Genomic DNA, 16488 nt, shown 5'->3' on the forward strand with positions numbered 1-16488 from the left:
CTATCTTTCCCTCTCAACCCCATTCTCCTGCCTTCTCCACATAACCCCCGACTAATCAAGAATCTGTCAATCTCTGCCATAAAAATATCCACTGACTTGGCCTCCAAAGCCGTCTGTGGCAAAGAATTCCACTGATTTACCACCCTTTGACTAAAGAAATTCCTCTCAACTCCTTTGTAAAGGTACATCCTTTTATTCTGAGGCTGTGGAGTCCTAGACTCTCCCTCTAGTGGAAACATCCTTGTCACATCCAATCACATCAATTTGTGAAAGATGCCAAATTTAGTATCAACTACAATGCTCCTTTGTGAAACTACTTCAGATTAATAATCTATACCGATCTAGTCCACATTTCAATTGAGCTACGACCGCCAACCTTTTAACTCAGAGCAATTAAAAATTCCGAACATAAAAACATTAGAAATGAATTTACCAGTCGCTTATTTCATCCAGAACCAACTCAGTACAATGAGATGTAATAAAAATAAGGAGTGTAGCTGGAGGAACTCAATGGCTCAGATAACATTTGGGCAGTTGGGAAATCAGGCAGTAGGCGTTTTAAATTGAGACCCTTAATCTAGACTGAAAGAGTGCGACGAGATGCGGGGGAGGTGGGGCAAGAAGGAGCAACAAATATGGTGAAGGTTACACAAAAAGACTGGAGAAACTCAGCGGGTGCAGCAGCATCTATGGAGCGAAGGAAATAGGCAACGTTTCGGGCCGAAACCCTTCTTCAGACTACAGGTGAATACAGGTGAAGATGGGTTGAATGGCAGGTAGCAGTCACACCGGGGAGGGAAGCGGTGGAGATATCAACAGAGGATAGAAGTTGAGAAAAGGCTTATTGTCATGTGTAGCAAGAGGCAGCAAGAAATAGTGTAGAAAAAGATTGCACAATTTATAGCGTTACGGCTACAGAGAAAGTGCAAGGGCCACAATGAGGTGGATTGGAAGGTCGGGAATACATTCTTAGCACAGGAGAGGTCTGTTCAAGAGTTTGACAACAGTGGTGAAGAAGCCATTGTTGAGTCTGGTGGTTGTTGTGGAAACTGATAGGAAAGGAAGATAAAGAATGGAACTGATTGAGGAGGAGGAGGTGGCAGTAGTAGGGACAACACAGGAAGGGGACTGACTGGTGAGCAGCAGGGGTAGGGAGTGGATCCAGTGGGAGGAGTGTATAGGGGAAGGGGGGAAAAAGAACAGGGTGATAAGGACCTGGGTGGGAAGGTGTGTGCATGCATGCGTGTGTAGACAAGGTAGATAGGACGAAAGAAAGTAACAATAAGATTGCCTGAAATTGGAGAGTCCAATGTTCATGCCATTGAGGCCATGTGCCGGTGATGCTGCTGTAAGCAAGATTTTCATTGCACCCGCACCTCATCAGACTTGTGCATATGAACATAAACTTGACTTTACTATCATTTGATAGGTCTTTCCTCACCCCTCCCCCCACCTCTTAACGCTGGATACTTCCCCTTGCTCTTTCAGTCTGGATGAAGGGCCATGACCCAAAATATCAACTACCCTCCATGTTCTCCAGAGATACTGCCTGACCCTCTGTTACTCCAGCACTCTGTCCTTTTGTCGCAAGCTGAAGTTGTGGACGTAGCCCAGACGATCACACACATCAACACCCCCTTCCATCTGCACTGTACGCTGCCTCGGCAGTATAATCAAGGACCAGTCTCACTCGGGTTCACTTCCTCTTCTCCCCTCTGGCAAACGCATACCTCCACCAGATTCAGGGACAGTGTCTCTACAGCTATTATCAAGCAACTGAACCGTCCATTCACCAACGAGAGAGCAGTCTTGACCTCACATTAAACTATCTTTAATTGGATATTACCTTGCACTAAATATGATAACCTTTATCCTGTATTTGTACACTGTGGACGGCTTGATGGCAACCACGTAGAGATTTTTCACTGGCTGGACAATACACAACAACATGCTCGTACCTCTGTACATGTGACAATAAGAAAGTTAATAAAACAGTCCTCCACTGATGACTGAGCCACTGAATTCCTCCAACTCCTCTGCTTTTTACCAGCATCCACTATTTCTTAAATCTCCATAGAATGAAATAAAGATATATATATATATATCGTTTAGATTTGAAAGTATGAACGTTTGAAAAGTCTGTCAATATAACAGTGGCAAACTTACCTTGTTGGCTTATGCAAGTACTATCATTTGAATTTCAAACCTGCTGGAAAGGTTTTTGAACAGGAGCTGTGTGGGTGGGGTGGTGTGTTTGGGGGTGTGGGGGTGGGGGGGGGGGGGGGGTGTGAGGGTGTGTGGGTGGGGGGGGGAGTGGGGGGGGGGGTGGGTGTGGGGGTGTGGGGGGGTGTGTGGGTGGGTGTGGGTGGTGGGGTGTGTGGTGGTGTGTGTGTGTGTGTGGGGTGTGTGGGCTGGTGTGTGTGTGTGTGTGTGGGGTGGGGTGGTGGTGGGGGGGGTGTGTGTGGTGGGTGTGGGTGTGTGGTGTGGGTGTGTGTGGGTACGCGCGTGTGTGTGTGGGTGCGCGCGTGTGTGTGTGGGTGCGCGCGTGTGTGTACATGATTTCATTTAGTGGTACCCCAGGTATCTAAAATATTAATGATCCATGCACTGACATTAAATATGAATTAAAACACTTCAGTTCAGTTTAGTTTATTGTCACAGGTCGTATCCAGCCAGTGGAAAGACAAAACACAATTACAATAGAGCAATATACACTGTAAACGGCTCGATTATAATCATGTATTGTCTTTCCGCTGGCTGGTTAGCACGCAACAAAAGCTTTTCACTGTACCTCAGTACACATGACAATAAACTAAACTGCACTATTTGAATTTATATTCAAAGACAGTGCATGGAATAATAATATCGTAGATACCTGGGATATTGTCCAGGGGTGTGTCAGACAGCCAGCTGCAGAGTTACGTTCCCTCTAGTCTGTCTCGGTCTCAAGAAAGTACATCACTTTCATTTTTATTTCATTCAGAGCAGCCTAATGTAATCCCATTAATAAGGGATGGATTCAAGCCCTTTTTTGCAAAGAACCAGAGATGTAATGCTAAGGCTCTACCAGGCGCTGGTCAGGCCGCATTTGGAGTACTGTGAGCGATTTGGGTCCCATATCAGAGGAAGGATGTGCTGGCTCTGGAGAGGGTCCAGAGGAGATTTGTAAGAATGATTCCAGGAATGAGTGGGTTAGCATGTGATGAGCACTCGACAGCACTGGGCCTGGACTCGCTGGTGTTTAGAAGGTTGAGGGGGGGGACCTCGTTGAAACTTATAGAATAATGAAAGGCATACATAGATGGAGTGGATGTGGAAAGGATGTTTCCACTGGTGGGAGAGTCTAGGACTAGAGGTCGTAGCCTCAGAATTAAAGAACGTTCCTTTAGGAAGTAAATGACAAGGAATTTATTTAGTCAAGAGGGTGGTGAATCTGTGGAATTCTTTGTTACAGAAGGCTGTGGAGGCCAGGTTAATGGATATTTTAAAAGCAGAGATAGATTGATTCTTGATTAGTACGGGTGTCAGGGGTTATGGGGAGAAAGCAGGAGAATGGGGTTAGGAGGGAGAGATAGATCAGCCATGATTGAATGGCGGAGTAGAATAGATAGGCCGACTGGACTAATTCTCTTTTAGAAAGGAGATGATGAGGAACTTCTTTAGTCAGAGGGTAGTTATTCTGTGGAACTCATTGCCACAGAGGGCTGTGGAGGCCAAGTCAGTGGATAATTTTAAGGCAGAGATTATAGAAACGTAGAAAATTAGGTGCAGGAGGAGGCCACTCGGCCCCTCGAGACAGCACTGCCATTGATTCCTTTACCTCCAAGAGCTAAATCCAACCCTCTCGAAAACATCCAGTGAATTGGCCCCCACTGCCTTCTGTGGCAGAGAATTCCACAGATTCACAACTCTCTAGGTGAAAAAGATTTTCCTCATCACAGTCTTAAATGATTCTTTTTGAGACCCTTATTCTCAAACCGTGACCCCTGGTTCTGGACTCACCCAACATGGGGAATATTTTTCCTGCATCTAGCCTGTCCAATTCTTTAAGAATTTTATATGTTTCTACATGAGCTCCACTCATCTTTCTAAATTCCAGTGAATACAAGCCCAGTCGACCCACTCTTTCATCATAGGTCAGCCTCGTCATCCCAGGAATTAACCATCCCTGGTGAACCTACCCTGCACTCCCTCAATAGCAATAAGGTCCTTCCTCAAATTAGGAGTCCAAAATTGCACACAATACTCCAGGTGCGGTCTATTGCCATGCTTACTTTCAGTGACTGATGTACAAGCATACCCATGTCTCGTTGCACCTCCCCTTTTCCTAATCTGACACCTTTCAGATAATAACCTGCCTTCCTGTTTTTGCCACCAAAATGGATCTCAAATTTATCCACATTATATTGCATCTGCCCACTCACCCAACCTATCTAAGTCACCCTGCAGCCCACAGCATTCTCCTCACAGCTCACACTGCCACTCAGCTTTGTGTCATCCGCAAAATTGGAGAGGTCACATTTGATTCCCTCGTCTAAATCGTCACCATATATATTGTAAATAACTGGGGTCCCAGCACCGAGCCTTGCGGCACCCCACTAGTCACTGCCTGCCATTCTGAAAATGACCCGTTAATTCCTACTCATTGTTTCCTGTCTGTCAACCAGTTCTGTCAACCAGTTCTCTATCCATGTCAATACCCTACACCCAATACTATGTGCTCTAATGTTGCACATTAATCTCTTGAGCGGGACTGTGTCAAAGGCTTTTTGAAAGTCCAGATCGACAAAGTCTTGATTAGAACGGGTGTCAAGGGTTATGGGGAGAAGGCAGGAAATGGGATTAGGAGGCAGAGATCAGCAATGAATGAATGGTGGAATAGACGCGATGGGCTGAATGGCCTAATTCTACTCCTATAACTTGTAAAAGATTATGGATGGAATAAGGAATATCGAACACCCATTAGAAGAAAAGTTACTGCCCAAATATTATTTCTGATAAATTTAACTAAGATTAAATTTATAACAAACAGAACTAAATGTGTGTTGTTAATTCATTCTGTTGGTCATTAAATTAATAAATGATGATACTCCAATATATAGACTCAAGAAACAAAGTACTTACGGTTTCTCGTGCTGGGATGCAGAAGTCCGACTGCATGAGCTGGAATAAAAGTCAGATCTACTAAAAAGAAATGATAAGAGATCAATAATATGCATAACTAACCATAGATATTGAATCTAATGCCCTTGACAGTGTCATTGAATGAGGTTATTTTTTGTTAAGCGTTAGCAGAAGAATTAGGCCATTCGGCCCATCTACTCCACCATTCAATCACGATTGATCTATCTTTCCCTCTCTGTACCCCATTCTCCTGCCTTTTCCCCCCATAGCCCCTGAAACCTGGCACAATTATTACATCTCTCCGAGCAAAGACACAGGGGTGACTTCACAGTCTTTGGGAGTCAAAGATTCAGAGCATGGAAACATGTCGACCAAGATACCCCATATATGAAAGTCCCACCTGCCCGCATTTGACCCATATCCTCCGATACCTTAACTATCCATGTATTAATGACATCTAAATTATCATTATTGCACCTGCCTCAAATACCACATTTGGCACTTTGTTCCATATACCCAGCCCCCACTGTGTGGAAAAAGTTGCCCCTCTGGCTCCTATTAAATCTTTCCCCTCTCACCTTGTAACTGAGGAAACTTGCCTGAATGCATTTAAAACCATCCAAGCCTTTTCCACTATGACAGTCCCAGTTTATATTGGGAACGAAAATCCCCAACTACGTCAACATTATTAGTCTTGCAGCTGGCTGCCTGCAGTCTCCATAACTATCTTAAAATTAATAGATCAATTGTCACTGGTCCCAAAATGCTCGCCCACTGAGACCTCAGTCATTTGCCCTTTCCAATTTATAAATATACAGAAGAAAATATTACGATACATTTTCTCATAATTGGCAGTCTATACTGTTTTAACTATTTCTATAAAGTAACACGAATGCATTTAATTTTATTTCATAAAGTAAAGAATGCATTTGCTCTATTTTAAAGTGAGGCAGACAGGAATAAGGATATATAATAACAAGGTCTGGGAGGGAAAATGCATATCGTCACAGTGATACAGCATGGAAGCAGGTCCTTCGGCCCAACTTGCCCACACCAGCCAACATATCCCAGCTACACAAGTCCCACCTGCCCGCATTTGATCCACATCGCTCCAAACCTGTCCTATCCATGCACCCGGCTAACTGTTTCTTAAATGATTGTCCCAGCGTCAACTACCTCCTCTGGCAGCTTGTTCCATACACCCACCACCCTTTGTGTGAAAAAATGACCCCTCAGATTCCATTTAAATATTTTTCCCTTCACCTTGAACCTATGTCCTCTCTTTCCTCTATGCATCTTAGAATATACAGTGCCCTCTATGTTTGGGACAAAGGCCCATCATTTATTTATTTGCTCCATAGATGCTGCCTCACCCGCTGAGTTTCTCCAGCATTTTTGTCTACCTTCAATATTCAAGCATCTGTACTTCCTTCTTAAACATTTATTTATTTGCCTCTGTACTCCACAATTTGAGGTTTGTAATAGAATAAAAAAATCACATGTGGTTAAAGTGCACATTGTCAGATTTTAACAAAGGCCATTTTTATACATTTTGGTTTCACCATGTAGAAATTACAGCTGTGTTTATACATAGTCCCCCCCATTTCAGGGCACCATAATGTTTGGGACACATGGCTTCACAGGCATTTGTAAGTGCTCAGGTGTGTTTAAATGTCTCCTTAATGCGGGTATAAGAGAGCTCTCAGCACCTAGTCTTTCCTCAAGTCTTTCCATCACCTTTGGAAACTTTTATTGCTGTTTATCAACATGAGGACCAAAGTTGTGCCAATCAAAGTCAAAGAAGCCATTATGAGACTGAGAAACAAGAAAGAGACATCAGCCAAACCTTAGGCTTACCAAAATCAACTGTTTGGAACATCATTGAGAATAAAGATAGTACTGGTGAGCTCACTAATCACAAAGGGACTGGCAGGCCAAGGAAGACCTCCACAGCTGATGACAGAAGAATTCTCTCTATAATAAAGAGAAATCTCCAAACACCTGTCCGACAGATCAGAAACACTTTTCAGGAGTCAGGTGAGGATTTGTCAATGACCACTGTCTGCAGAGAACTTCATGAACAGAAATACAGAGGCTACACTGCAAGATGCAAATCACTGGTTAGCTGCAAAAATAGGATGGCCAGGTTACAGTTTGCCAAGAAGTACTTAAAAGAGCAACCACAGTTCTGAAAAAAGGTCTTGTGGACAGATGAGACGAAGATTAACTTATATCAGAGTGATGGCAAGAGGAAGGTAGTATGGAGGAGAGTAGGAACTGCCCAACAACCAGGGGCCACAGTTTAAGAATAAGGGGTAAGCCATTTAGAGCGGAAATGAGGAAACACTCCTGCACCTATTGTCTATTGGCATACCACCTCAACTGTGAAACACGGTGGTGGGGGTGTTATGGCCTGGGCATGTATGGCTGCTGACTTATCTTCATTGATGATGGTAGTAGCATAATGAATTCTGAAGTGTATAGACACATCCTGTCTGCTCAAGTTCAAACAAATGCTTCAAAATTCATTGGCCAGCGGTTCATTCTACAGCAAGACAATGATCCCAAACATACTGGTAAAGCAACAAAGGAGTTTTTCAAGGCTAAAAAATTGTTAATTCTTGAGTGGCCAAGTCAATCACCCAATCTGAACCCAATTGAGCGTGCCTTTAATATGCTGAAGAAAAAATTGAAGGGGACTAGCCGCCAAAACAAGCATAAGCTACAGATGGCTGCAACACAGGCCTGGCAGAGCATCACCAGAGAAGACACCCAGCAACTGGTGATGTCCATGAATCACAGACTTCAAGCAGTCATTACATGCAAAGAATATGCAACAAAATAGTAAACATGACTACTTTCATTTACGTGACATTGCTGTGTCTCAAACATTATGGTGCCCTGAAATGGGGGGACTATGTATAAACACTGCTGTAATTTCTACACGGTGAAACCAAAATGTATTAAAAAGGGCCTTTATTAAAATTTGTTAATGTGCACTTGTGATTTTTTTCTATTACAAATCTCAAATTGTGGAGTACAGAGGCAAAAAAATAAAAGATGGGTCTTTGTCCCAAACATTTAGGAGGGCACTGTAGAAGGGTACAGCGCAGTAACAGGCTGTTCAGTCCACAATGTCTTTGTTGAAGTTTGAATCGGTTTCATCCCAGCAACATTGTAGTAGGGTAGAAACAAAAAGGTGGAGTAACTCAGTGGGAAAGGCAGCATCTCTGGAGAGCAAGAATGGGTGACGCTTCGGGTCCTGCTGAGTCCAGTTTTTTGTGTCTATCTTTGGTTTACAGCAGCATCTGCAGTTCCTTCCTCAACATCGTAGTGGGGACATGATGCAACTGTGTGTTCTCCCTTTCCCATGTCCATCATGGCGTGCACATACAAACCTTGCACAAACACATTTTTACACCAAGAAGGCTCCTCTAAAATGTTGCAGAACTATGAATAATAAAAAGCAGGTCCTTTTCTTTTGCCAATAAAATACAATGTCAGACAAACGTGAGGGCCTGAGCTGCGGCCCGCTGATAATAAAGCTCATTTTTGGGCCCATGTGTCTGAAGAAGGTTCTCGACCCGAAACGTCAACCCATTCCTTCCCTCCAGAGATGCTGCCTGTCCCACTGAGTTACTCAAGCATTTTGTGTCTACCTTCGATTTAAACCAGCATCTGCAGTTCTTTCCTACACCTAATAATGTACGTCAGCCTATTAGACCAGTGGCTCTACAGTAGTTGCGTGGTACATTAGCTACCTGAGAATTCATGCAATCAATACATGACTGTACTAAGCTATTGAAAGATTGCTGCATCTGAAGTATTACATGCAATTATATAAATGAATAAAAACATAAATAAGGAATTGGAGAGATATGGATCATGTGATGAAGATGAGATTAGTTTATCTAGGTATCATGTGTAGAAAGAACTGCGGATGCTGGTTTAAACTGAAGATAGACACAAAAAGCTGGAGCAACTCAGCGGGACAGGCAGCATCTGGAGGGAAGGAATGGCTGATGTTTCAGGTCGAGACCCCTTCTTCAGACCGGTTAGGGATAAGAGAAACGAGAGATACAGACGATGTTGTGGAGAGATTAAGAACAATGAATAAAAGATATGCAATAAAGTAACGATGGTAAAGGAAACAGGCATTTTCTTGGCATCATGTTTGGTGCAGACATTGTGGGCCAAAGGTCCTCTGTGCCTGTGCTGTACTATGTATGTTCTATGTTGTAAATAAGATAATTTCAATCACTCGGTTTCACATACAAAGGGGAACAGTGGAGATATTTTCATACCTTTGGGGGCAGACGGTGAAAAGAAGCGGTTTTGACTGTGAAAGACACCTCGCCCCCTGTTGCCGGAAAACCCGCCACGCGGAGCTTTCTGTGGTCCTTTATTTGCCCTCTTTGGCGGCGGTGGGCCGGAGGAAGGAACGTCTTTGCATTCTGCGGCCACAAAATCGTCCACATGCATCGAAGGCGGCCTGCTTGTATTTTGCTTGCGTTGTCTAAATATATCGTGAGGTCTGCAATTGGACCCAAAGCCCCCTCGGCCTCGCCCTCGAGGCAGTGGAACCACATGAGCTCGTTTAGCAGGCTCTATATATTCAGATTTTCCACTGGAATAAAATGAATACAAAGATTATAGCAAATTAAACAATATTTCCACAATATTCAGTTGAGCATATAATCACGTTAAAGAAAACAATGCATGAACTTTACAAAGAAAGTATATTTTGCATGGAAAGACTAGGGCGACACAGCAGAGTTTCCGCCTTACAGCGGCAGAGACAAGGGTTCAATCCTGACTACCGGTGCTTGTCTGTGCAGAGTTTGTACGTTCTCACCGTGACCTGCATGGGTTTTCTCAGATATCTTCGGTTTCCTCCCACACTCCAACGATGTACAGGTTTGGAGATTAATTGGCGTGGTATGAGTGTCAGATAGTGTTAATCCACGGGGATCGCTGGTCGGCTCAGACGGTGGGCTGAAGGGCCTGTTCCCACCCTATATCTCCAAACTAAACTATATACAAAACTGAAGCTAGGATAAATAAACTTGTGCAAGCCATTTGACATATTTATTCCCCCCATTCAATTAGATCAATGTTGATCGTTATTTGATCGTTAATTTGATCGTTAATTGATTATCTTGGTCAGAGGGCGAGTTTTGGGAGAACAGACGGTCAGAGTTGCATATTTCCCACCTTACCAAGAAATTAGCTTTATTTTATTTAAAAAAATTTAAATATGGAAAAAAAAAATGTCTCCATGTTGCTGTAATGTGGAATAGATCTCAAGATGGCGTAGCGGTAGAGTTGCTGCCTCACAGTGCCAGAGACCTAGGTTCTATCCTGATCTCTGTCTGCGTGGAGTTTGCACGTTCTCCCTGTGACCGCGTGCGTTTCCTCCGGGTGCTCCGGTTTCCTCCCACACCCCAAAGATGTGCGGATTTGTAGGTTAATTGGCTAAAGTAATTTCTCCCTAGTGTGCAGGACATAGCAATGGTGTGAACGGGTGATTGATGATATGCGCAGACTCGTTAAGCCGAAGGGCTTGTTTCCATACTGTATCTCTAAACTAAACAAAAAATGACTGGGAAAACAGAAAAAAAACTCAAACCTTACCTCATAATTGAGAGAAACCAGATTTTAAAAAAAAAAAGCAGTTTCAATGTCCAAAATTGACAATTTTTGATAAAAAATACATTTGGCAATAGCAGTCCAAAATGACCGGTGGAACAAGAGAGCCACTTGAACGAGTTAAACGGAGAACTTAAAACAGATACCTTGGAAATGTGAATGTTTACAGACCACTCATTTAGCACATCAATAAGGAAAAACAAATAGACCCGAATAGACTAAAATAATTAGAAATTCCTAAGATATGTATAAATGTACGAGATCAGAGGATTCAAATGATTTTCTTGTTCCTTGACCATGTGGACGAAGCAACAACAAAAATGCCAATCTCATGACATCTCACCTGGATGTGATGAAGGTCTCGTGTTTATGCTTGCCCAGTTTAAAGCCTTTCGATACCTTAGTTCTACCAGGCGACGAGGGTTCTGAGAGGAACGATCTTTCCAATTCTGCCTTCAAGTCCATATCGCAGCAACACTTCTCAGCCAGCTCAATCAAGTCAACCTTGACCTACAGAGAACATTGTAAAGATATCAATGCAAGGATAACTTAGCTGATAAAACTCATGTCTGGGCAGCACGGTGGCGCAGCGGTAGAGTTGCTGCCTTAAAAGTACCAGTGACCCAGATTCCATCCACACTACAGATGCTGTCTGTACGGAGCTTGTGCCGTCTCACCGTGACCACATGGGTTTTCTCCACCACTCCAAAGTCGTACAAGTTTGTAGGTTAACTTTTTACAAAGATTGTAAATTGTCCCTACTATGTAGGATAGCGCTCATGTACAGGAATCCCTGGTCAGCATGAACTCACTGAGCCAAAGGGCATGTTTCCGCAATGTATGTCTAAACTAAACTTCAACGATGAATGACAGTTGCAACTCATTTTATCAAAAATTCATTTTTTTTAAATGCATATATACTTCTGATCAGCTGACAAACTAATCAGCAAAATTTAATGTGATCCCTACTTTGCAGCTTATCTATTGAGCTGGAATTTACAGGGAAATGAAGTTCCACATCAAATTGGCAGCATTCACCATTATGTCAGCTAGTTATGAAGCTTTTAGTTTAGTTTAGAGATACAGCACAGAAACAGGCTCCTTCGGCCCACCGACTTGCGATCCCCGCACACTAACACTACCCTACACACACACACACACACACGCACACACACACACACACGGGACAATTTACATTTACATCAAGCCAATTAACCTACAAACCTGTACGTCTTTGGAGTGTGGGAGGAAACAAAAGATCTCGGAGAAAACCCACGCAGGTCACGGGGAGTACGTACAAACTCTGTAGTCAGGATCAAACCCGGTCTCTGGAGCTGTAAGGCAGTAGCTCTACCGCTATGCCATCGTGCTGACCTTAAATTTCTCCTGAATCCAGAAATACAGAACCAGTTGGTAGTTTCGGGGATTTATTCAGACATTGAAACTCCTCATGTATTTCAGCAACAGAGCTGAACTGCTTATCCCTTGCAATGAGGAATTTGTCTTCTGAACCTGTTATATTGCGTTATACCCGAGCCATATAACGCAGTTCCAAAGACTCAAATATAAGGCACCACCTTAATCATATATTGGTCGTGTGCCTTACTGGCCTGCCATACGTAGATTTAGTGAATGGTCCATATTTCAACAGTGGCACCTTTCTTAGTAGGACATTTGGATGTTCATGGGTCCGTTGAATATTGGAGGGCTGAACAGAATCATGAAGTCAGACTCGCACAGGATAGAAACGGGCTCTTCAGCCCAACTTGTCCATGCCGACCAAGTAGCCTAATTAAACCAGCCCTCTTGCCGGTTCTTGTCCATCGCACCCGATGGACAAGTATCTCCCCCCCTGCTCTCGCTCAGTTCAGCCTAGAAAATGTTTAAGAGAGCGTTCTGTTATTGGACCTACCATATCTAAATCTGTGTCCAGCTCCTCAGCTTGGAATGGGGAAAGCCACAGTGTCTTTAACTGGTCATCCAGAACATCTGCTATCACATATACAGTCCTGGAACACAAAAATAAATGTCACCGGTGATGCAAATTCTAGCAGTTGAATACATTGTTTCCAAGTTTAAAGTTCAAAGTGAGTTGCTTTTTCAGAACACAAATAAATTTGTGCTGTTTTAAATACGTCACGAATTCCAATGAGCCAGAGATATTTAAATTTCAGTTTTTAAATTAAATGATAACTAGGTTTACGAGAATGACCCAGGGGATGATTGGGTCATTGACGGCACTGGGCCTGTACTTGCTGGTGATTATTCTAGCAACTCATTGAAACAAACTGAACAGTGAAAGGCTTGGGTAGAGTGGATGTGGATAAGATGTTTTCACTAGTTGGAGTGTCTAAGACCAGAGAGCACAATCTCAGAATAAAAAGACGCAACTTTGGAAAGGAGATAGACAATAGGTGCAGGAGTAGGCCATTCGGCCCATCGAGCCAGCACCGTCATTCAATGTGATCATGGCTGATCATCCCCAATCAGTACCCCGATCCTGCCTTCTCCCCATATCACCCGACTCTTCTGTCTTTAACCACCCTATCTAGCTCTCTCTTGAAAGTATCCAGAGAACCGGCCTCCACCGCCCTCTGAGGCAGAGAATTCCACAGACTCACAACTCTGTGTGAAAAAGTATTTCCTCATCTCCGTTCTAAATGGCTTACCCCTTATTCTTAAACTGTGGCCCCTGGTTCTGGACTCCCCCAACATCGGGAACGTTTCCTGCCTCTAGCGTGTCCAAACCCTTAAAAGTCTTATACGTTTCAATAAGATTCCCTCTCATCCTTCTAAATTCTGGAGCATACATTCTCTCAGCATATGACAGTCCCGCCATCCCGGGAATCAACTTTATGAACCTACGCTGCACTCCCTCAATAGCAAGAATGTCCTTCCTCAAATTTGGAGACCAAAATTGCACACAATACTCCAAGTGTGGTCTCACTTGGGCCTTGTATAACTGCAGAAGGACCTCTTTGCTCCTATACGCAACTCCTCTTGTTATGAAGGCCAACATGCCTTTCGCTTTCTTCACTACCTGCATGCTTACTTTCATTGACTGATGAACAAGGACCCCCAGATCCCGTTGTACTTCCCCTTTTCCAAACTTGACACCAAATAGATAATAATCTGCCATCCTGTTTTTGCTACCAAAGTGGATAACCTTGCATTTATCCACATTAAACTGCATCTGCCCACTCCCCCAAACTGTCCAAGTCATCCTGCATTCTCATCGCATCCTCCTCACAGTTCACACTGCCACCTAGCTGTGCATCTGCAAATTTGCTAATGTTACTTTGAATCCCTTCATCTAAATCATCGATGTATATTGTAAATAGCTGCGGTCCCAGCACCGAGCCTTGCAATACCCCACTAGTTACTGCCTGCCATTCTGAAAGGGATCCATTAATCCCTAATCTTTGTTTCCTGTCTGCCAACCAATTTTCTATCCAAGTCAGCACTCTACCCCCAAAGCCATGTGCCCTAATTTTACCCACTAATCTCCTATGTGGGACCTTATCAAATGCTTTCTGAAAGTCCAGGTACACTACATCCACTGGCTCTCCCTTGTGTAGATGAGGTAGAAATTCTTCAATCAGAGGGTGGTGAATCTGTGGAATTTATTGTAACAGACGGATGTGGAGCCAAGCCACTGATTATTTTTAAGGAGGAGATTGATAAGATTCTTGATTAGTACGGGGTAATGGGGAGAAGGCAGGAGAATGGGGTGGAGAGAGACAACCATGATCGAATGGCGGAGTAGACTTGACATGCCAAAATAGCCTAATTCTGCTCCTATAACTTGTGAAATCAAGTGGCACTGCGTTTTTTTCATTGTAAAAAGCATACCCAAGGGAAATAATTCACAGCCACATCAATTGATTTGTGAATAATAATCTGAATTTGAACGTTCAAATGACAAGAAATATACTTTATTCCTGCATTTCATATCTCAATACAATAATATACAACTGGTATAGATTTAGTTTTCATAACATTAGCCATAAAATAATAATTATAGACAATAGTTTTTGATAGTTTAATTGAAGCCTTTAACTGGAGCAGTTATTCAGTAATTGCGTGAAACAGCAATTCAGTTTCATTAATGGGGCTGTCCCACTGTACGAGCTAATTCAAGAGCTCTCCCGAGTTTCCCCTGATTCGAACTCGGAGAATTACGGTAATGGCCACTCATAGGTACGTGGGGGCTCTCGTGGACATTTTTCAACCTGTCGAAAAATCTTCACGAGTCATCACGAGCTTACTGCGTTTCCAGAGTACCTGCCGTTAGCGTTACGAGCCGCTAAGAGAAGTCCCAAGCTCAGACGTACCCGCTACGTACATTCTATGTGCTTACCACTAGTTTGATTTTTTTTTTTTAAACACTCGGGAGAGCTCTTGAATTACCTCGTACAGTGGGACAGTCCCATGTCAAATTATTAAATAAACACCAAAGTACCAGAAATTTATGACTTCAAATTTGACAATCCAGGAATAATTAGAAATTACTATTTTCAAATAGAGGTTCAAAAGCCAATTCATTTGTTCCTATTTAGAATATCTAAATTATACATCAGCTATCTGTATGAAATAATATTTTTTCATTATTAGCCAAATCTCCAGAAACCCTTGTTTCCATTCCGAGTTTAAACTTAATGCATCGCTGGAAGTCAAGAAAGAAATTGATGTGTGCGGGAAACAATTCTGACTTCTTCTCTGGAGTTCAGAAGGATGAGAGGGAATCTCATTGAAACATAAGATTGTTAAGGGCTGGGACACGCTAGAGGCAGGAAACATGTTCCCGATGTTGGGGGAGTCCAGAACCAGTGGCCACAGTTTAAGAATAAGGAGTAAGCCATTTAGAACAGAGACGAGGAAACACTTTTTCTCACAGAGAGTGGTGAGTGTGGAATTCTCTGCCTCAGAGGGTGGTGGAGGCAGGTTCTCTGGATGCTTTCAAGAGAGAGCTAGATAGGGCTCTTAAAAATAGCAGTCAGGAGATATGGGGAGAAGGCAGGAACAGGGTACTGATTGGGGATGATCAGCCATGATCACATTGAATGGCCTACTCTTGCACCTATTGTCTATTCTTACTTGATTTCCAACGATTTTATGGTTATACTAGACCAAGTGGGACCCATTGGGTTCCGTCCCCTCAACACGCGGTGGGGGTGGGGGACGGGGGGGGGGGGGGTGGAGGGTGGCCTGCGGCCTCACACACACACTAACCACCCCCCCCCCCCCACACACACACTAACCACCTCCCACACACACAAACCACCCCCCTTGATATTATTAATTTGCTCCTTTATACCCCATTCTCGCCCTATCCACTCACGCATAGCCCCCAACTCGCAGGTCCGTCGAGAGGGAGGTGGGGAGGGGGAGGGGGGGGTAGAGAGAGGGCAGAGAGAGGGGGGGCAGAGACAGAAAGAGACGGGCAGAGACAGAGAGAGGAGCATATATTCTGTCCTAAAAAGACCAATTGAAATTTCATAGATTTGTGTTACTTACCTGTTGTTAAATTGTACAGGGAGAGGTTCAGCAGCCGGAAGGGCAGTCTCCACATCTTGTTCAGTGGGCGGCAAAACATCTGGACTAGTTTCCAATATCTGTCGCAACCCAACAACGTTTTCAAACAAAGCGTCAAAACTATCATCCTCTTTACACAGCTCCTGCGACAAGAAGAACATTTATTTTCACAAATCCATA

General features: G+C 43.4%; 1 protein-coding gene across 5 annotated transcripts in view; it reads right to left on the reverse strand.

Annotated features, from left to right (window-relative positions):
- Positions 1–16488, reverse strand: part of virma (vir like m6A methyltransferase associated) — a 66277-nt gene that overhangs the window by 9939 nt on the left and 39850 nt on the right. For 3 of the 5 annotated variants that reach the window (XM_055633674.1, XM_055633675.1, XM_055633672.1), the window contains exons 19-23: positions 16291–16451; positions 12686–12782; positions 11117–11283; positions 9429–9751; positions 5125–5184 (exon numbers count right to left, since the gene is read on the reverse strand). In XM_055633674.1, coding sequence (XP_055489649.1) covers positions 5125–5184; positions 9429–9751; positions 11117–11283; positions 12686–12782; positions 16291–16451 — 808 coding nt within the window. The remainder of the gene's footprint in view (positions 1–5124; positions 5185–9428; positions 9752–11116; positions 11284–12685; positions 12783–16290; positions 16452–16488) is intronic. The other 2 variants (XM_055633676.1, XM_055633673.1) reach the window with 1 other exon arrangement.

This window comes from Leucoraja erinacea, chromosome 4 (assembly GCF_028641065.1).
Source record: "Leucoraja erinacea ecotype New England chromosome 4, Leri_hhj_1, whole genome shotgun sequence".
Classification (NCBI taxonomy): domain Eukaryota; kingdom Metazoa; phylum Chordata; class Chondrichthyes; order Rajiformes; family Rajidae; genus Leucoraja; species Leucoraja erinaceus.